Raw genomic sequence first — 23,671 nt, forward strand, 5'->3', positions numbered from 1 at the left:
CAATCACCTTAAAATTATTAACCTCGTATTCTGCCGTCAAATTCAATCTTCCAAAGTGTATCACTTCACACTTTTCTGGGTTGAATTCCATCTACCACTTCTCAGCCCAGCTCCACATCCTATCAATGCCCTGTTGTAACCTACGGCAACCTACTATACTATCCACAACACCACCAACCTCTGTGTCATCTGCAGACTTACTAACCCACCCTTTCACATCCTCATCCAAGTCATTTATAAAAATCACAAAGAGCAGGGGTCCCAGAACAGATCCCTGTGGAACACCACTGGTCACCAACCTCCAGGCAGAATACGGTCCATCTACCACCACCCTCTGTCTTCTATGGGTGAGCCAACTCTGTATCCACACAGCTTCCCTGGATCCCATGCCTCCTGACTTTCTAAATGAGCCTTCCATGAAGAACCTTATCAAGTGCCTTACTGAAATCCATGTACATCACAGCCACTGCTCTACCTTCATCAATGTGCTTTGTCGCATCCTCAAAGAATTCTATCAGGCTCGTGAGGCACAATCTGCCCCTCACAAAGCCATAGTGACTGTCTCTAATAAGCGTATGCTTCTCCAAATGCCCATAAATCCTCTCTCTCAGAATTTTCTCTGGTAATTTGCCCACCACTGAAGTAAGACTCACTGGCCAGTAATTCCCAGGGTTATCCCTACTCCCTTTCTTATACAAAGGAACAACATTTACCACCTTCCAATCATCTGGCACTACTCCTGTGGCCAGTGAGGATGCAAAGATCATCACCAAAGGTGCAGCAATCTCTTCCCTCACTTCCTGTAAAAACCTTGGATATATCCCGTCTGGCCCCGGTGACTTATCTATCCTAATGTTTTTCAAAAGTTCCAGCACATCCTCTTTTCTCACGTCGATGTGCCTTAGCGTATCAGCCTGTTGTATGCCATCTTCACAAACATCAAGGTCTCTCTCACTGGTGAATACTGAAGCAAAGTATTCATTAAGGACCTCCCCTATCTCTTCTGACTCCAGACACATGTTTCCTCTTTTATCCCTGATCAGTCCTACCCTCACTCTAGTCATCCTTCTGTTCTTCACATATGTGTAGAACGCCTTGGGCTTTTCCTTGATCCTACTCACCAAGGCCTTCTCATGCCCCTTTCTAGCTCTCCTAAGTCCATTCTTAAGCTCCCTCCTGGCTACATTGTACCTCTCCGGAGCCCCGTCTGATCCATGCTTTCTAAACCTTAGGTAAACCTCTTTCTTCCTCTTGACAAGATGTTCTACTTCTCTTGTCACCCATGCTTCCTTCACTCTAGCATCCTTGCCTTGCCTCAATGGGACAAACCTATCCAGAACCCTATACAAGTACTCCCTAAATAACCTACACATTTCCATTGTGAACTTCCCCAAGAACTATCTGAGAGACTTTCTAAACTAAGGAGTTTTATTCCAACTGACATATTAATTTAGTAATTAACAATTACAAAATATGTCCTTAAAAAGGTATGGTAACATTTTCATCGAATTTTTGGTCTGTGCACTTCCCTAAAACAGGCATAAATCTGTTTTCGCTAATGACATATTATCATTGGGTATATTATAGAGTAGCAGATAAAATATCCTCTGCAACATGAGTTTATAAATCTTGTCTTCCTAGCACCATGTTTCCTTTAAAATGAATTTCTGAAGTGCCTTCACAAACTAAACGACCGCATTCTGCTCGCAATCCTGTCTAAAAAAACAGCTTCCCATACAATCTCAGTGGAGATGATACCTTGATAAATTTTTCAGACACTGATTCAAAAATAGCCAGAAAGTACCACAATATTCTGGACAATGTGTGGTCTGAAGACAATATTGCCAGATTCTAAACACAGTCTGGGTATTAAGTAAAGATAATTAAAAATTCTTTCATTTCATATTTAAAAAGTACTTCAAATAACCATCATATAGTGATTATTACTGATCCACTCTGAAGGAAATAGAACCATTAACAAGTTGATTCTTGAAGTTAAAATAAAATAATTTCAAAAATATCAAGGAGAATGATACTGCAAAAGGTGTAAATCTGAAATAAAAACAGAATATGCTGGAACTATTCTGCAGTCAGACTGCATCTGCAGAGAGAAAAAAAACAAAATTATTATTTCAGGTTGATGACCTTCCTCTCAATAAATACCACCTGACTTTGCTGACTATTTTCAATTTCAAAAATACTGTATGTCTTACAATCAGTGTTGAAATCCACAAGGTTCAATCAAGACAATGTTTTTACAATTTAATTGAGATCTCCATGTACGGAAAGAAGTGAAAATATGTAAATATTTCACATGAACATGAATATAGTTATCACTCAAGTCTAAAAGACACAAAATTCCATATCACAGTTTTTATAAATAATGTGTAAAACATTATTTTTGGAAACCTTAACCTCACCTATTAACCAAGTCCATCTCACTCAACTATTATACATACCACTACAATTCATCATTACAGGACCTCTGGCCTTTTATAAATCTGAGTTTCAGGTAGTAAAAACCAAATCTGAGTGAATTCTTCTTTGTATTGAATAGTTCTGCGCACCAGATGGGAATCAAGCCAACTGAATTGGCTGGGATTTTATTTCTGAGTGCCAAGAGAAATAAAGATTAATGTCTAGTAACGTGGCTTAAAAATCTAATTCTAAATGCAGTTAATTTTCAAAAGAGATCTGTAAAAACAAAGGAGAAATGAGAGGAACATTCTTGTCCCTGAAACAATCATCTTTCATATTCATGGTCTGAAGACTTCGTACGCAAAAGGGATACAGAAATAATGTCATTTCCAAATAAATATGTTTTTATTGCTCTCATAGACACATAGACAATTGAATACTTTTTTTATTCTGTGTTTTTTTTATTTTCTATCATTTATTCAGCTGTGTAGGCTGGTACCACTATCCTACACTGCATTCAATTGTTCAGAACAAGTCTAGTAAAAGCTATATGTTTAACTAACTCCGGTATACATTGCAACCGCAATGCAATGCGGTATGGCTGCCCCCCAAAATCACTACGCAAAAGATGTATTTCACTGTGTGTTTCGATGTACATGTGACTAATAAAGATCTTATCTTATCAATGTAACAATCATAAAAATCTAACAATTGTTAACATTCTAACTGAACAAAAGAAGCAGGTCTCCTTTACCAATCCTACCATTGTGGCACTATCCCATGTTAAGACTATTACAGTAAAAAATTGTAAATTACTTATAAACCTACATTTTCCTTATATTAAATGTAAAATGTCAATAAAATAGATACGAGATGGGCCACAACATAAATGGCCACAATTTCCAACTTTAATCCCACATACAACATAGAAAATAAAACTCGGTCCACGACGTCTGTGCCGACCATGATGCCAATCCAAACTACTCCCATCTGCCTGCACATGGTCTATATCCCTCCATTCCCTGCATGTTCATGTGACTGTCTAAATGCCTCTTAACCATTGCTATCATATCTGGTTCCACCACCACCCCTGCCAGCGCATTCCAAGCACCTACCACCCTTTGTGAAAAACAACTTGCCTTGTAAAGCTCCTTTAAATTTTCCTCCTCTCACCTTAAAGCTATGTCCTCTAGTATTGAAATTTCGACCGGGGAAAAGACTGACTATATACCCAATCTATACCTCTCATAATTTTATCTACTTCTATCAGGTTGCCCCTTGCCTCCAGCGCTCCAGAGAAAACAATACAAGCTTGTTCAACCTCTCCTTATAACTAATACTCTCTAATCCTGGCAACATCCTGATGACTTTCTTCTGCACCCTCTCCAAAGTCTCCACGTCCTCCCTGTAATGCAGCAATTAGAATAGCACACGGTAATTCAAATGTGGACTAACCAAAGTTTTATGCAACTGCAACATGATTTCCTGACTTTTATACTCAACACCCCAACAGATGAAGGCACAGAAGTATATTCCAGACAACGAACGAATCATTTAGGGAAAGTTGAAAGCTATTTCAGCTGATGACAAGAAGGTTGCTATCACAGTCTCCGTAACTCAATGAAAGTAATCTTTTTTTCTATACAAATCCTATTTCCCACCACACTTGCAGTTAAGTATGGAATGTGAGAGTTGAACAGAACTTAATCATACTCACATTGTGAGCTAATCATTCTTAAGCAGTAACTTTCATTTCCTTGTTACACCTAAATAAATTTAGCATACGTATCAGTAAGTAAATATCACAAGAATGCATGTTTCCAGGACCTCTATTTATCATGTTGGTGTATTTGTTCAGCAATATGAAGGAAAGTAGATTTCATTCACTTATGTTTTAATGATTCTAGATTGTCAGTCATAAATCTCATCTATATGAAGCATTTTGTGTTGGAATACATCCAGTGCTGTTTCTGTGCTAAAATACTATTCTTCACAAAAATCCTATCAAATATTGCATTCAGATAGTGCTAACTTCTTTTTTTACTGCAGATTGATTCCATAACCTTACTTCAGAATAAGGAATAGTGTGTTTCACTTCTACTAAAATAATGGCTTAAAATTTGCACATCATTCTATGTTCATGTAAAGAAAATCTAACAGAGGGGGTAAGTTTTATTCTGTTAGTTGAAATGATTTAGCATGCTATGCAATGGATGCAGAAGTTGGTCTCTTTTTTGCATTAGACCTCCAAACAATGGGTTTCCTCTGGGTGTTCCGGTTTCCTCCCACATTCCAAAGGCATAAGGGTTAAGAAGTTGTGGGCATGCTATGTTGGCGCCAGAAGCGTGGCGACACTTGCGGGCTGCCCTCAAAACACTCTACGCAAAAAGATGAATTTCACCGTGTGTTTCGATATACATGTAACTAATAAAGGGTACCTTATACCTTATACATGTGGACAGCAAGCAAATGCTGATATTCGCAAGTGTAAATCAATTATTGTACATTTTTAAAGTCTGGATAAATGAAAAAAAAATCTGCCAACAAGACCTATCTCTCCAAATGATTACTTCTTGCTAGTTTCATGAATTTATTTAGATTATAGTGATGATTCACAAGGCAAAAGCTTACAATTTTACGAAGCATTATAATACACAAACACACCCACACATATAACAAAGAGGCACATCATCAAATATTACGGTACGTCCTATTGCCTATTTTGAACGGGCTTCAGGCAGAGGAAGACCTGTCCAGAGGCTCTGTGTACAGCATAGTTGATAGGGAAGTACTAAATCTATCAAAGGAGCCCCTCTTCAAGAACAGCATCCCATCATAAAGGCAAAGCTGTGCAGCAGATAAATGGGTTGATGCTTTTTACAATGGCATTGCAGAAACATATGGGCAATGATGCTTTCTTATGCCATTTGATAGCTTACAATATATGCACTTTCTTTCATCCAGTGATTTCCCAGTATTGCACACATTTACTGCTTCTTCCTCTCAGCATGCACACTATCCTAAGCCTACCCATACATTTTCACAAGTTTTTCACAGGCTCCACATTAACCCACTACTATTCTTCTCGCTCTGGAAACTGGTGCAGAATAGAAGGGAGACTGCAAGAACAGCAGGTTCAAACTCACACTGTAAAGAAAGACACTTCCATCAATGTTATTGTAAAAGTGGACAACATGCAGCTTTTGGAAAGGCAAAGCTGGAACCATGCAAAGATAGTGTTTGCCATTTTTCCTCCCTGTACTTTTTTCCATTTAACTATCAAGTTCACACACAGACAGCATGGTACTGAAGGATATATTGCTCTACCTCTCATTTTACTGAGAGGATGCATGTGCCTCTGCTCTCTCCAAAATCCTACCAATTATTCAGCCCACACAATTATATAGAGCGGAATGACAAATCCTCACCTTAAGACGTTTATTACTCATTCTAACCTCTCCAAGCATGATCATAGAGGTTAGAATCCAGACTTCTATACAGAGAGTGAGTTAAAAGGATCTGCAAAGGATGTTTCACAGCACTGCTGAACAAACACGTCAATGGACAGGAAGCTTCAAAGGCCTAAATTTACTAATGAGGCCAGAGATATAAACATCAGGGGCCAAGCTTTATAAGAAAATAATTACCAAGCTGACAAAACTCTACAACTAACTAGTTCTGGCACACATCATCTGCATCTACCCTTGGCGGGTGTGGATATCTCAATCATTTTGGACCTGTGCTTGGATCAGATCATGGAACTCCTATGATTACTTTCCTGTAGATTAGTGGAATTACTAAGCAACAATCTGATTGCAGGGAAATCATGCAACAGGAATGGAACATGCTGCTACCTTTTAGGATGACACTGCAGCTCTATTCACATGACCCTCTCAAGGTAAACATTGTTAGTCTTGATGCAGGGATTGTTCAGCTGACCTACTGTTCAGTGAAATGCTGCGAAAAATGCAACAGATTGATGATGGCTCCCTTCCACTTATATTCGTCATCCTTGATGTTAACTGTATTACCTTCACTGCCTGGTTGAAGAGCTTCGTCCATATGTTGTTTCCATTTCATACAAACATTGTGCATGATATGGAAAGCTACAACAATAAACAAAAAGCTGTTGGGGGAAGCCAATTGACCTATCTAGCCAGAGATATAATTGTATCAGCTCTCAATTGGTCTGCACAATGAGTGCTCAAGGCAATCTGTAGTTCGGGTTGAGGTGAAGCTTGGCAAATGAGAATAGATTGCCTTGAAGAGACATTAATCAGGTTTGCAGCAATAGCTCTTGTCTTCAAGCAGTCAATTTTTACTTTTTATGTACAGTCAAATATTGGGATAAACAGAGGAATAATTTAAGAGCACAATTAATTAGATAATTAAGAGAATAATTAATTATCACAGCAAAGACATCTAGGATGACCATGCAACAGCTGCACTTTGCAGACCTTGCCGTTTATGAGGAGAGTGTACTTGTTGGCTCGAGCATGGCAACAGCTGCACTTTGCAGACTTGCCGTTTATGAGAGAGTGTACTTGTTGGCTCGAGCATGGCATCAGCTGTCTGATACATCCAAGCACGTACTACATTTTATTCCTATGGAGTAAAGCTGAGAAATTAAGTGCTGTGTTCACTTTGGCTGTGATACACACTGCCAACTCTAGCAGTGTGTTGTTAGTCTGGTGACAGGTGGCACAGTCTTTCAAAACATACCTAGAAAGGAGCAACTTTCTTAAGCACCATTATTCTGAGAAACACTGATACATATTCCTATTGGGAGGGCAAGGTTATCAGTGAGCATTGTCCTTCTCATTTGTCTCCACCAGCTAAATCTCACCCCCTCCCTCTATCATCTTTCAGTCTTTTGCTAATGCTGCCCATCCTATAGCCAGGATGGAATGGCTGAGAGCTAAAATAATTTCTACTTCCAGATGGAGTGTGCACTTCTCCGATCTCACCACCTGCCTGTGACTACTGGTGTGCCGCAGGGATCGGTGTTGCGTCTGTTGTTGTTTATTATCTATATTAATGATTTAGATGATAACATGTCAACTGGATCAGCAAATTTCGCATGACACCAAGACTGGGTGCATAGTGGACAGTGAGGAAGGCTATCAAAGCTTGCAGCATGATTTTGACCAGCTAAGTAAATGAGCTGAAAAATGGTAGATGGAATTTAATGCAGACAAGTGGGAGGTGTTGCACTTTGGGAGGACAAACCAGGATAAGACTTACACAGTGAATGGTAGGGCTCTGAGGTGTGCGGTAGAACAAAGGGACCTGGGAATACAGATCCATAGTTCCTTGAAGGGGCATCACAGGTAGATAGGGTTGTAAAGAGAGCTTTTGGCACTTTGGCCTTCATAAATCAGGGCACTGAGTGCAGGAGTTGGGATGTTATGTTGAAGTTGTACAAGACATTGGTGAGGCCAAATTTAGACTATTGTGTGCAGTTCTGGTCACCTACCTACAGGAAAGATACCAATAAGCTTAAAGAGTGCAGAGAAAATTTACAAGGATGTTGCCAGGACTTGAGGACCTGAGTTCTAGGGAAAAGTTGACTAAGTTAGGACTTTATTCCCTGGAGCACAGGAGAATGAGGGGAGATCTCGTAGAGTTATACAAAATTATGAGGGCAAAGACAAGGTGAATGCATGCAGGCTTTTCCCCTAAAGTTGGGTGAGACTATAACTAGAGGACATAGGTTTAGGGTGAAAGGTGAAATACTTCAGGGGAATCTGAGGAGGAACTTCTTCACTCAGAGGGTGTTGCGAGTGTGGAATGGGCTTCCAGCGGAAGTGGTAGATGCGGGTTCAACTATAACATTTAGAAGAGCTTTGGATAGGTACATGGATGGGAGGGTTGGGGGGTGATGTGGTCTGGCTTCAGGTAGATAGGACAAGGCAGAAAATCAGGTGGCATGGACTAGATGGGCCGAAAGGCCTGTTTCTGTGCTGTCGTGCTCTATGACTATATGATAGCCTGAAATGTTTGTCCTTTCCATCACCATTCAGTTTTATAACTCCACAGCATAAGAGAAAATCCAGACTTCCAGATTTCTCATCCAGAACAATGGTCCTTTGATCTATTTAACCCATCCCAGTTCATTCAGGCCATTTTTTTTTACTTACTCACTTATTACAACATAGTAGGAGGCCAATCAGCCCCTTAAGTTCATGACAGCTCCCAACAGACCAGTCCAGTTGGTCCCATTTCTCCTCCTATGTCTCTGTAGACTTGTAATTTCCTCTCTCTCACCCATCAACTCCCCTTTGATTCTTTGCCACTTACCAACACTGAGGGGTAACTTACAGTAGCTAATTCACCTGCCACAGCACATCTTTGAAAACATGACTAAAATGTCATGGGATTGCATCATCAATAGCTCAGCTCTTTGATGCCTTCCAATTAGTTATGACTGTGGTAAATTTAGACTTCATTTATACTGAGATGTGCTAAATTAATATGGGCACAGTACTAATTCCAAACATATCTATGCTCCCATTTGTGTTGCAACAATGTTTGTACTGGTGAACTCTTCTGTGGGTAAGCTTGAACAACAAGGCATCTAATGTAAATAACTGGTCATCTATTGTGTATTCCCAGATTGCATACTGGACTCAAATCCTGTTGGTTAATACTTCCTGCTCCATGTGCATGGAAGTCAATGGAGTAACAATTAAACTTCTTCCTTCTTATTTACCATACCAGCCTCCAGTGAAGTATTAGGCCTCAATTTAGAAAGAGAAATAGCAACACCTGACATAGGAAGATATTTGCCTCCCACCTTGAATCCATTAACACTTAGCATCACATGTCATGGGAAAATTAGGTCAAGATTCAACAGGTGTGGCTGTAAAATGTAAGAAACATCCTTACAAGGCCCTGTGGTAACAAATCTCTTGAAGAATGTTCTGAAAACAGTCAGAGAAAAAAATGAAGAAATTGATATTTTAAGATTTATTTGCCTAGAAATATTCCTGTTTTAAAGACCACAGTAGATCTTAGCTATTTTTAAAAGTTAGTCTAGGTATCAAATTGTATTTCACAGACAAATTTTATTTTATATTCCAACCTTCACTGATGACAAAGGATTTTGCAAGATTCACCTCTGAAACAATGAACAATGAAAGGTCATAGATTAAAAATATTCACGCTCCATTCTAAATATTTATAATTTGCAATTAACTCTGATGGCCAGATTGAATCTGATACCAACATTTTACAATTCAGAAGCCAATTATTTCTCCAGACAGCTTAACAGAGTCATAGAGTTATAAAGTTTTACATAGCATGGAAACAGGCCCTTTGGCTCAACTCACCCATGCTGACCAAGTTGTCTACCTGAGCTCATCCTCACCCCATTTGCCTGCATTTGGTCTATATCCCTCTAAACCTTTCCTATCGGTAATATGGATTTACATATAATATTTTCAAAAATAACTACTGATACTGCAGAATATGCATTGCTTGCTGATATTTGCTTTATTTACCTTTCTAAAGAGATGAAGTAACAAATCATAACAGCACAGCATTTGGTTACAAGTTTTGTTCATAAATAAGGACTAATTGATCGTCAAATCATTTTTATTTGAGCATTTAACACAATGCTTTGCAAAAGTATTCTAAGAAAAAATTGCTGCACAATTCTTCAGATGTAAATTCAACAATATGGTGACACTAGATAACTAGGGTCAATCACAACAGAAAATATTAAGTAACTTGCGCATATTTGGTGGTGGCAATTTTTATTTTTAATTGTATGAATCAAGACGGCTTGGTAACTTGAGCTTGATTCCCAACTATGAGGTCATTGAGTACCCATCGCTCTGCCTTAGCTGGATGAGGTTCACCAGTTCTTATCAGTGCTGTGAGACAAAGCGATGAGGGACAAGAGGCATCCCTTCTTGGAGAGGAGCTGATAACATTGCTATTGCTAATGTGGCAGTGATAATGAAAATCTGAAAGAGTTCTGATGAAAAAGTCAATGACCTGAAACATTAGCTTTGTTTGTCTCTGCACAGGTGTTGCCTGGTCTGCTGAGCATTTCCAACATTTTTGTTATTATTTCAGTTTTCCAGCGTCTGCAGTATTTTTCTGCTTTTTGAGAGAATGCACTTTGTCTAACGTGCAAGTGTGTGATAAAGAAAATAAATAAAACAAACATCCTTGTAAGTTGCATGGTGGATATTTTAAATCTGTTATATATCTTTCTTTGGATTTAGAAATATCTTGAGGCTGCAGTAATTTATTTCCATAAGGCTTCTAAATCTGTGAGCAATTCTTTTTGACTGCCACATACTGGAATACATTGCCCAATAAGTGTACTCCTTATTACAAGGAAATGGCCATACATAATACAAATATGTATTATCTAGGTCTGTGGACAAAAAGTAGGAAAGCTGATAAATTTCAAAGAAAGAAGGGGGAAAAATGCAAATATCTTGGGGCTTATAAATTTTAAACTGTTTTACAAGATATACTAAATAGATCAGACTAAATATGTGTGCCTTCCTTGAAGGCTCATGTGAAACAAAAAACACCAACATAATCGAAATAGGTAGCCAAATAGCCAATTTCTATGCTGTTCGTATTATGTAAGCAAACATTCATTGTAATATAAGATCTTTTATCTTTATTTTGTCTCAAGACAGTGCAATGGATCATCCTCCTGATAACAACTCAGCAGCATGCCACCCAGTGTAAATTTGTCACCAAACTTCCTCCTGTGTCCCAATTAAGGATCAACAAGCAATAAACTGCAGATGCTGGAAATGTGAGATCAAAAAACCAATGTTAGAAATACCCAGCAGATCATGCAACATATGCAAAGAGAGAAAAACTTTGCTATTATTACAAGTGGATGACCTTTCATCAGAACAAGCCAGTTCAATCACAAACTGGAAGGCTGGTTATCTGAAATGTTTGCATTCAGTGTTGAGTACTGAGGGCTGCAACATGCCTAAGTGGAAGATCAAATGCCACTCCTCAAGCTACATCAGCCTTCTCTGAAATAAATGTAACAGATCAAAAGCAGAGTAGTTAGAGCGGGAAAGGAAAGGAAAGGAAAATTAAACTGAAAGGTAACTGGAGGCTCAGGATCACGCCTGAATGGTCATCCAATCTGAGTTTGGATTTCCACTGAACAGGAAACCACATGATGAGCACTGAATGCAATGCACAAAACTGGAAGAAGTGCAGTTTTCCACTGGGAGGCTTGTTCCACAGCACAGCACAAGTAGTAGAGCATAACGCCCCTTCCAGCATGTGGCCATCTGTGCTGACAGAACGGCATTGATAGTCAGTGAGACCCCATCCACAGACACATTGTATGCCAAAGCTATCACTGTCATTGAAAACATTCAGCAAGATACAGGATCTGTTTAATATTTTAAAATAAAATAAATGCCAAAACAAATTAAAATAATTTTAGAAAACTCAAAAAGTATGCACATACTCACACGGTGTGTCCACACACTGTCCTGGCATGAAGGCTGTTCTCCTCAGTTATGAGCTGATTATGTTACTACCAGGCTCACAACTACAAAATGCAATTACTCATCATGGTAGTCAAGACCTACTCCATGTACAAGTAGCCCAGCATTCCTTAAAGTAGTAAGGATAGCCAAATGCAAACACCCGAATGTCAGAATATGCTTCAGTATTGCCTCCTGCTTTTGCACCAATCTAACTGCAAAATCTTTTGATACCAGAGAACTTTCTTTTACACACATGGTTTGGTCAGATTGTTCCATTACCTTGGTCTTCATTCCTGGTCTTCAATCTATTTTTCATGTTTTGAATTGGGACTGATGGAAATGCACATTCATTTTCTCATTCTGTTGCAAGTAAAATTAGAATCTTATTAATACAGTATCTTTGCTCATCTGCACAGCAATTGATTCAATTTTAACAAAGGCTTTACTACATTTACTAGCTATTACATTAAAATTAAACAGAAATGCATGTATTACATGGAAACTCTCATGATTAACATAAAACCTTGTAGTTGTATAGCTACTTGCCTACTTTTATACTTCCTTTCTCCCTTTTGGACAGAGCCACCTCCAGCCAATTATTCTTAACGTTTGAAAAAAATGTAGACTAGATGATATAATGTTATTTATTTAATCGCTATGCCATTGAAAACATACCCTTCCTGAACGAAATGTAATCGTGATCATTTCCAGATCATTTTGTATCACTGGAAATTCGACCAGGCATTTCTAGAATGAGTTGTACTTGCATGTCTGGCACAGCTTCAGCATCAGGCCCCCATCAAATGCTGTCAGACCCCACGTACCTGCCAACCAAATTCATCTTCCATGTTCTGGGAGAAATGATCATTTGTTACTCCTGGAACAATCGTGCTTTCATTGCACAGCCGAATACTTGGACTCCACTAAGCTAAGACCCATAATTGCTCATAGCCTTTGGCACCCCGATCTTCATTCACCAATCTCAACCCCAATTGGCCAAGACAGGTCCCCTGATTGCCTAACAACCAATCAGCACATCCTGATCCCCCTAAGATGCCAAAAACCCAACACTCTGATACCTTAATCCGCACATGTCCCAAGTCACTGGCCAATAGGATATCTGACCACCACCCTTTTCCCAAACTCCCAACCTGGCCTCAGTTCTAGATAACACATTTTCTTTGTGTGCTCTGCAGTGTACAAAGAAATAAGTACAATGTCTATTCAGTAAAGTCCAAGGCCCAAGTGAAGTTTGCAGTGAAGCAGTGAATGGTGCAGCATACAATGACCATATGCAGGCATTGCAATTTCTAGGCATATCTGTTCATGGCAGCAATATATCCAGGAGACGAGGGATGCGGAAGGCGTTCAATTAACTTCCTTGCCATTTTTTTAGGAGTTTTAGAAGTCAGCTGATGTTCATTTCTCAAAAGGCCACTAAATCAAAAAGAGATTAGAAAACCTATCTTTTAATGGACTTTTTATGAGGTCATCACTTCTGATGAACATTGTTGATGGGGTGAATTATCCAGCCATTCAATGGCACAAACAAAATACCCTACAGTTTCCATGGTTAGCCTGGTTTAATAGTCACACAGTGAAAGGGTCACACCCTTATCCCAAGTCAGAAAGCTGCGAGATCAAATTCCACTAAATGGTTTCAGCTGATACTTCCTGCATTGTTAAAACTGAAGGGTTTTAAAATTTCATTTTAAATGAAGCCTTTGTCTGCCTCTTCAGAAATATTTCCCTGGCATTATGTAAGGAAGGGAAGCAATTCAATTGTTTTCTGGCAAATACTATTTTTCTCAACCAACAACATCAAAACTGATTATTTGTTTGTAGGATTAGCTGATGTGTTTACTTACACAATAACAAGAAAAGGACTTCAAAGTAATTAAATGGTTTGTGAAAATAAATAGGATATTTACAATGTGTTACATAAATGCCAAGACTTCTTTCTGCAATGTGAATTACCCTCATGTGTTTGGAAATGTATACATTTCAAAGAACTGCTGGCAGGACACCAGCAAAGGTGATCATCATTAATTAATATTGCACTTTCAACAAAAGGCACAAAGGATTTTATTTGAAAGATCCACTAGCCTTGAATTTCAGAAATGCATTGAAGTAAGCTGAGGGTCATTTCATGGATATTTAGATTTATAGTATCAAATCTACTTTTAAGTTCAAGATTTCTTCTATACAGGATTAAAATCCATTACAAAATTGACATACCTGGGGTATATTTCCAAAGTTTCTATAATTTTGGCTCAGACACTACCTTAGTTATATGATTATAGAATCACAGAATCATGCAGCACATAAACGGCCACCTTGGCCATGTCAGACATGCAGAGTAAATGGCAGGGACCTTAGGACAATTAGTGTACAAAGGAACTTCGAGTGCAAGTCCATTGCTCACTGAAAGTGGTGACACTGGTGAATAGGGCAGTGGAGAAGGCATTCAGCATGCTTGCCTTCTGAGACCAAGGCACTGAGTATAAGAGTTGAGGTGCCATGTTTCAGCTGTACAAAACATTGGTTAGACAGCATTTGGAGTATCATGTATGGTTCTGGTCACCACACTGCAGGCAGCATGTGGTAGCAATTGAGAGGGTGTAGAGGAGGTTCAGCAGAATGTTGCCTGCAATGGACATGGCCATTCAGGCCACCTTGACCATGTTAACCATAATGCCTTTTTACACTAATCCCATTGCCTGCATTAAGCTCATGTTCCTTTACTCCTTTCCTGTGTAAGTACCTGTCCAACTGTCTTTTAAACATTGTAATTGTATCTGCCTCCACCACCACCTCTGGCAGCTCGTTCCAGATAACCACGACCCTCTGTGATAAGAACTTACCCCTCAGATCTCCTTTAAATTTTTCCACTTCATCTTAAACCTGTGCCCACTAGACTCCCCTGACCTGTAAAAAAGATTCTGATTATCTGTCCTATCTCTACTCCTCATAATTTTAGAAACCTCTGTAAGATCAGCCCTCAGCCTCCTATGATCCAATGAGAATAAATCTAGCCTATGCAATCTCTCCTTATAACTTCAGCCCTCCGTTCCAAGCAACATCCTGCTGAATCTCCTCTGCACTCTCTCAATTGCTACCATATCCTTCCTGCAGTGTGGTGACCAGAACCCTACACGATACTCCAAATGCTGTCTAACCAATGTTTTGTACAGCTGCAACATGGTATCCCAACTCTTATACTCAATGCCTTGGCATTTGAAAGCAAACATGCCAAATGCCTTCTTTACTACACTATTCCTCAGTGTCACCACTTTCAGTGAGCTATGGACTTGCACTCAAAGTTCCTTCTGTATACTAATGGTCCTAAGGTCCCTGCCATTTACTCTGTATGTCTGACCAGAATTTGACCTCCCAAAGTGCATTATCTCAGAATTGTCTGGATTAAGGTTCATCTACCATCATTGTGTCCAACTTTTCAGCTGATCTATGTCCTGCTGTATTCCTTAGACTGCCATCTTTGCTATCTATGACTCCACCAATTTTCAAGTCGTTTGCAAGCTTACTAATGAGACCATTTACATTCTCATTCAACTCGCTTATAGATATATATATTACAAACAACGAAGATCCCAGCCCCAATCCCTGTGGTACACCAGTGTTATAGACTTCCAGTCAAAAGAACACCACTCCCCTCTGCCTCTTTTCTCCAAGTCAATTTTGGATCCAGTTTGCCAACACGCCTTGAATCCTTTGTGCCTTAACCTTCTGGGCCAGCTCACTTTGCAAAACATGTCAAAGGCCTTACTGAAGTCCATGTAAACTACATTTACAACTCTGCTTTCACCAATTTTCTTAGTTACCTCCTCAAAAAACTCAACCCAATTTGTGAGACAGGATGTCCCCTGCACAAAACCATAGTGACTTCTCCTAATCATTCCCTGTTTCTCCAAGTGGCCTGTACGTTCCAGACTTATCACTTCTGCCCTTTTTGGGCAAGGGGACAACATTCACCTGTGGCTAACAGAGATGCCCTCAGAGCCCCAGCAATGTCCTCCCTTTCTTCCCTTAGTGTTCAGGGTTAGATCCTGTCAGACCCTAGGGAAATTATACACCCTAACCTGCACCAATATATCTAACAATTCCTCCTTCCTAATATAGACATACTCCAAACAGCAGTGTACTCCCCCCTTAACTTACCAGCCTCCACGTCCTTCTCCCTGGGGAATACCAATGAGAAGTATTCATTTAGGATCTTGATCATATCTCCTGGCTCCACACATAGATTACCCTTTTGGTCCCTGAAGGATAACTACATTCCGTTTTGAGATTGGAAATTTAATTTAAATGGAGACAATACTTCACTATTATAATCAATGTCTTGTAAGCAATATCCACAATTATAAATGTGATGGCATAAAGAACAAATGAGAAAGCAGGCTGAAACTACAAACGATTCTCTGACTACAGGAGAATGTTCTGGTTATTTTTTAATATCATTGAATTACTCTCTATATTTTCTTTCTAAGCTTACCTCTACACAGTGTAGTATTGGTGTATTATTATCATATTTTTCATTGATAATATAAATTGCAAAACTTCGCTTGGGTAATTGATGGTATTTTGCAGTATCAGAAGTGACTAGCGTAATAGACTCTTTCCTATGCATGCAGAAGTCTTTTATTTGTACTTTCTCAATTCTTGCACCAAAATTAATTTCAGCATTGGTTGTTCTGTAAGCTGGGGAATCTTGTGTTCTCTGGGCATGTGTTGTAAAAGACTTATCCGAATAGTTCAAGTTAGACATGCACTTTGTAGAACCTGAATAATACTGATTAAGTCCTTCTCTGTAGCCAAGTCTGTCATTTGCATTCTGGTGTTCAGGCTTGCTGTGTGTGTAATGTACTCGTTAGACAGCTCTGGCATTGATGCAGTCTGTGAAGCTGCTGGAGCAGCTCTTTTTTTGAAGTCCCCTGTGACCCTTCTTAGTGCCTTTTGAGCCTGCAATGAAATGTTTTCCAAACTACTGTTTGCTATAAAGGCCTGGACGGCAAAATCTTCACCTGAGACATTATAAAATCCCAGTAGTCACTCTTATATTCTCCACTTGTGTAAGTTGTAGGCACTTGTTCCATAGGCAGCTCCATTGTTCCACATTCATTAAATAAACATCAGATAGTTTTAGAATATCAACAGGTCCATTACAGTATTTCATATTCTGCTTTTTGATGATCTGATCAGGAAGTAAAATTCTTTCAGGAAGAGCCCCAGCTCCAGTGTCAAATCCAGTTACAGAACAGAAGTATCTGAAGAACCTAAGTAAGGAGAACACACAGTATTCCATTATCAATAAATGCCAGCCTTGTTAATGCTATCAAATGCTACAAAAACAGATCATTCCTTAGGGTCATTTCCTGATAAATCACCATGTTACTACTCTAATAAATACACATACCTTCATTTCCAATGCAGGCTGCGTCTTTTATCTGCTGTATGAGAAAACAGTTGATGCACATAAATGTTTTATAACGCGAGGAAGCTTTGTAACCCAATCTGCTTGCTTGCTTCTGGATTGATTACGCTTTGAATGCTTTATAGCTTTGCTCAGTCTGCATAAGTATTGTGCAAGTTGACCCAATAAAGTATATAATTGTTTTCCAGTTTTGACTACACTTAAAACTTGTTTGTTCATCATACGGTTATAACCGTCGGAAAATTTTCAAGTCATGCGTGAAATAACTGAGCAAGTCTCCCCTCAAAGTGAACAAAAGACAGCTCTGTTAGAATTCAAGGCAGAGATCACACTGGTTCCATTCAGAATGGAACTGTTATCTTTTTAGATTGAATTACTTCTTTATTTTGTTTTGTGTTGTTATTTTTGATCCAAGCATGCTATATATATTCTACAGTTGTTTTGCAAAATCATATGAATTTTGATATAAATAGTTTATTTATTTTATAAATAGATTTGTTTTTGAATTCATTATTAATTTCCTTAACAAACAGTAATGGAAAATATTGCCATGTGTAATTTCTTTATTTGCTTCAGTGTTTTGCTTCTGATATAGTAAGACTTAATTCTTCTGAACACTATAAGAGTGCAGAGGAGGTTTGCGAGGATGTTGCTGGGACTTGAGGGATTGAGTTGTGGAGAGAGGTTAAGCAGGTTGGGACTTTATTCATTGGACTATAGCAGAATGATGGATGATCTTATAGAGTGCATAAAATTATGAGGGGCATAAATAGGGTGAATGTGTATAGTCTTTTTTCCCAGAATTGGGGAATAAAGAACTGGAGGACATAGGTTTAGGCTGAGAGGGGAGAGATTTAACAGGAACCTGAGGGGCAATTTTTTTCACCCAGACATTGGTCAGTATATGGAATGAACTGTCAGAGGAAGTGGTTGAGGCAGGTACATTAATAACGTTTAAAAGGCACTTGGACATGTACATGGATAGGAAATGTTTAGAAGGATATGGGCCGAATGTGGGCAGATGGGACTAGCTTAGATGGGAATCTTGGTCGGCATGGACCAATTGGGCCGAAGGGCCTGTTTCCGTGCTGTATGACTCTATGACTTTATAATCAATCAGATAATAAAAAGTGTTCAATCCATAACGGTCTAGATTTTGTTCTAAGCAGGAAAGACTTCTGAAATAAAAACAGAAAATACTCAGCTGGTCAGGTTGGAGAGAGAAAGGGAGTTAATGTTTCAGGTCGATGACATTTCAATGGAAGGATTTTGATGTTCATCTCACTGACAGTCCTTCAGAGATTTTTGAAGACTTGTCAGTGGATATATCTACTAACCTGGTGTCTGTTTCGGTGCAAGACCTTCTACAGGGACCTGTTGCATGTATGAGCAGAACAAGCAACAGTGAAATACTGCAGATGGAAGAATCTCACTGGGACGCAACGCGTGTAAACCATGAAGTGAAAAACATAAATTACCTGGAAACTCTGACTTCAGTCATTTTTTGGTATGTGGCCATGGTTGGTAAGGTCAGTGATTATTGCTCATCCCTTGTTGTCCATGAGAAAATGGTGGTGAGTTGTCTTTTTGAAACATTGCTCTTCTTCTGGTGAAGATAATCCCACAGCACTTCTGCGTACAGAGTCCCAGGAATTCAGCCAGCTGGCAATGAAGGACTAGCAATATATTTCCAAGTCAGGATGGTGTATGACTTGTAAGGGATGCTCCCTACTGTCCTTGTCCCTTTGGTAGTAGATGACATGGGTTTGGGATATGCTGTTAGAAAGGCCAAAACAAGTAACAGCAATCAGTGGTACACGCTGCAGCTACTGTGAGTTGGTGATGTAGGGGAAAGAATATCATGGGTGGTTCACGGATGCCAATCAAGTGGGCTGCTTTGACTTGGATGGTCTTGGCTTGTTAAGAATTGTTGCCACAGCACTCATCCAGGCAAGTGGAGGGTACTCCAGCATGCTCCTGACATGCACTTTGAAAATGGTGGAAAGCAACGTGTGTTGGGATGGGGGGGAGGGGGTGGAGTCAATCACCACAGGATTCCAGCCTTAGGTCTGCTTTTGCAGCCCTAGTTTTCATTTGACTGCTTTAGCTGATTTTCTAGTCATTTGGAGATTTTGTTTATTTTTTTCTCTTTCTTTTGATTTGCTCTGCATTTATAAATAATACATTGACATTGTTGACTAGATACCAATGTTCTAACTGTACTGGAACATTTGACTAGAGGTGCAGCTCATCCTGAAGTGCAGACATTCAACACTAACACTGAATGTTGTCTGTTCTCATCGCCTTTGCTGTATCCATTGCTCTCAGCACTTTCTTTATATTACATGGACCAATTCAATTGGCTGAAGACCAGCTTCTATGATGCTGGGGGAGTTTCAAGAGGAAGCTGAAATGGACAATCTTCTGGCACTTCAGGCTAAGTTGGTTTAAACTTGTCTTCAGCACTCACATCTTGGTCCACATCATCACTGAGGATGGGTAAATTCTTGGCGTCTTCATTACCCATTAGCTGTTTAATTGTCCACCACCATTCCTGACTAGATCTGGTAGGACTACTGAGCTTTGATCCAATCTGAGATCACTTATCTCTGTTCATTGCATGATGCTTTTATTGATTAGAATGCATGTCACCCTGTGTTGCAGTCCTACCAGGTTGGCACCTCATCATTGTTAAGAACACCTAGTGCTGCTCCCTGCATACCATTCTGCACCTCTCATTGATCTCCTAGCCTGGGAGTCATGTGAGAATGATGGATATGTCAGATCATGTTTATGGTGGTATACAGACTTGCTCCTGCAGATGTTCCACAGCACCTTGCGATGTCCAGTTTTGAGCTGAGCAGTCTATTCTAAGTCTATCTCATTTAGCATGAATGTAGTGCTACAAAACATGATGGAGGGGTCCTCAATGTGGAAGGTGGGACTGTGTGTTGGTCACTCCCAATCTTATCATGGACGATGCATCTTTACAAGTAAATTGGTGAGGATGAGGTCAAGTAGGCTCACCCTTGTGTTAATTTACTCATTGCCAACTGCAGACCCAGTCCGGCAACCAGTGCTTTTGCTACTAAACCTCTCTTGCTTATAGACATCGATAGTCTCACAGCCAAAGTACATTTCAAGCCCTTGTGAGTGTCAATAAATCTTCCAAGTGTTGTTAGACATGGAGGAGCACTGACTCATCAGTGGAGGGAGAATAGTAGGTGGTAATCAGAAGGGAGTTTCCTTACTCCTGCTCAACTTAATGCCATGAGACTTCATGGGTCCAGAGTCAATGTTGAGAACTCAGATGGGCTAGGGTCTCCTACATGTATATCACAGTGCTGCCACCCTTGGCAGGTCTGTCCTGCCAATGGGTAAGTATATACCCAGGGATTGTGATGGAGGGGTCTGGCACATTGCCTGTAAGGTACACCTCTGTAAGCACAACCATGTCAGGATGTTACTTGACTACTGTGTGGCACAGCTCTCCCAATTTAGACACCAGTCCTGACTGAGCTAGCTGCATTTTCCATGTCTGAATTTGCTGCCTAAGTGTATGAAGTTTTATTCTTTCATTGTTTGAATGTAATGGTAATGGTACAACTGAGTAGCTTGCAAAGTCATTTTCAGATGTGTATTTAGGAGTCTGGAGTCACATAAAGGCCAGTTCGGGTAAGGAATGCAGATTTCCTCCCTGAAAAGCATTAGTAAACAAAATGAGTTTTTAATGACAATCCAGTAGTGTTTTCTGGCCATCGTTACTGTAATTTATTTTCAAAATCCTTAAAATGAATTTAATTTCCTCCGCTATCATGGTGGGATTTGAACTTGGACTTTTTCATCTGGATTATTAACCTGACAAGTTAACCGCTCTGCCACTACCATTGCCTACAGAAACAATAATAAAGAAAAGAATAGTAACCAAAAGCAAAGTTAATAAAAATGTTTTAATTTGGCAGTGTTTAATTTCTTCAATTTCATAAAATAATCAAACAAATTATTAACTGATTGTCCAGGGATCCCCACACCCCCACCCCACTCCATCTCATTTAACATCCCTTTACATAAAACAGTCACCTTAAAGTTAATTTTTCAAGGCTAATAATGTTGATCAGCAGTGACTATCACAGTGTTAAAAACATATTTGCTTCTGAATGCACAAACTTTTTAGCCAATTTTAGCCTGGAATATGGTTCAATGTCATAAACTCATACGTTACAGTTATCTTAGTACCTTGTTTATTGACGAGAACTGCAAAAGTACCCCCCAGCTTGAAACTCAGTCAACAATTTCCAGACTTCATGTTTACTGGAGGTATGCAGATGCCAAAATGTCGTGATTAGGTTTACTTTGTAGTTAATATGAGTTGTAGTCTTGACATTAGTATTGCAGCAAATTCAGGCCATTAATTTTATCAAAGAAGGTTTCATTTAGAAGTTATCAAAGAATAGAATGCTAATCTGCCCCCAAATCACAACTGTTATCGGTTTGCAAGAACTGTACTTGAAAGTAGCCAGCCTATAATCTCCATCTCTCCCTGAGTTGGAGACTGCTAATACATCTGACCAGTATATATAATAACACAATGAAGGATCTCAGAATTGACATTTATCTTACAATGAACGTGGCTGCCCATTGTAATACTAGCTTATCTTGTCATTATTTACTCTTAATCTTCATCATATGCAAGGCGAGGAAACTCAACTGATTAAAATACACTCCAATTTCTGGCAGCCAATTTGCATAACTTGGTTGTGACATTTTAATATTAAGCCAGCTGGTAAAAAGTTGATCTGTTGAGCCAATTTTCATCTATTGATCAAAATCCCAAAAGTTCACAAGGGCTACGTTCCAGGATGTCTGCTCCTGACTCTCACAAACTTTAATGCATAAAAGGATGTCATTTCATGAAAAAAATAACAAGGGAAAATCTGGAGCATCCACGTGGGCAGTGGGCCACAAAATCTAGTGAAGATGGTCAGTCCAAGAAGGTTGCCATTCTCACTACCCTCACTCGAAGCAACTTGATGCTGCCCCAAATGGCTGGTTTAGATTGAAAACATTAAGAAAATAAAATATTTTTGTCTTTAGCATCCTATGAATCAAATATAGTGGATGATCCAAAGAGTTATCATTTTGCCAACTACTTGTCAGGTTCCACTGAAGAACCAATGCACAGATCTCGTGAATACAGAATCTGTCTTTTTTTCTTCAAAGATAGGTCAAGTTTCTCAGGAAGGAGACACAAGAGATTGCAGGAGCTGGAATCTGGAGCAACAAACAATCTGCTGAATGAAGTCTGTGGGCGGAGCAGCATCTGAGGGGGGACCGAATTGTTGGCGTTTTGGTAGAAATCCTGAAGCAGGAACATCGACAATTCCTTTCCCCCCCTCAGATGCTGTTTGACCCACTGAGTTTCTCCAGCAGATTGTTTGTTGCTCAGGTTTCTCAGGATGTTAGTTTTTCTTAGGGAGTACACTTGCCTTTGCCACATAGCCTGTAATCCCAAATTGCAGCCACGTATGGCAGCTTGTAGCAGTCAGATGCCTGCCCTGTGAAAGCTTGAGCCGATTATGGGTGTGTGTTTTATGGTGGCAGTCAGTGAAGTAAAACCTTCATCACAGCATTAGGGCAATCCACCCTAGCTGGAAACATAGGAGAATGAAAATAGGAGCAAATCTGCTCTACCACTACTGTGCCAAATTCACACTTCTAATCAAGTCACACTACTGACAATTGGTTGAAGGTTATTTAGATTTAAACTTTAAAAACTTTATTTATACAGCACGTAACAGGCCTCCTGGCCCACAAGCCTGCGCTGCCCAATTACACCCATGGTAACCTACTAACCCATAAGTCTTTGGAATGTGGGAGGAAACCAGAGCACCTGGAGGAAATCCACACAGTCACGGAGAGAACATACAGACAGCAGAGGAATTGAACTCTGATCACTGGCACGGTAATAGCGTTACACTAACTGCTACGCTATCATGCTTTAATCAAACTCTTAATTGGAACAACTAAGTACAAGTACTCACGGCTTGTACAATATTCCGTCAAGAACAAGGTGATCGTCTCTGGCCTGTGGTGCCCAGCTTTCTCTGAATCCCAGCCTCAGGGTTCCTCCTTTCTGAGTGTTGGTCCTAGGCTTTGGTAAGGAGTTAAATCCTATTTCCAGACTAATCTCCCTCCAATTCCTTCTGTTATCCTCCATTGAGATGGTAGCATATCAATACTCCATTCCATTTCAGCTATCTTCACTCCATTGCAGCTGGATTATTGACTAGCGAGTATCACCTTCATTTTCCAC

General features: G+C 39.6%; 1 protein-coding gene across 7 annotated transcripts in view; it reads right to left on the reverse strand.

Annotated features, from left to right (window-relative positions):
* Positions 1-23,671, reverse strand: part of c12h10orf90 (chromosome 12 C10orf90 homolog) — a 139,664-nt gene that overhangs the window by 107,461 nt on the left and 8,532 nt on the right. For 6 of the 7 annotated variants that reach the window (XR_007957309.1, XM_052027886.1, XM_052027883.1 and 3 more), the window contains 2 exons: positions 16,420-17,200; positions 12,186-12,266 (listed from right to left, as the gene is read on the reverse strand). Coding sequence is in view for 6 of the 7 variants with exons in the window: in XM_052027886.1 (XP_051883846.1) it covers positions 12,186-12,222 (37 nt within the window). In the remaining variant the exon portion in view is untranslated. The remainder of the gene's footprint in view (positions 1-12,185; positions 12,267-16,419; positions 17,201-23,671) is intronic. The other variant, XM_052027885.1, reaches the window with a different exon arrangement.

Source organism: Pristis pectinata, chromosome 12, assembly GCF_009764475.1.
Source record: "Pristis pectinata isolate sPriPec2 chromosome 12, sPriPec2.1.pri, whole genome shotgun sequence".
Classification (NCBI taxonomy): Eukaryota; Metazoa; Chordata; class Chondrichthyes; order Rhinopristiformes; family Pristidae; genus Pristis; species Pristis pectinata.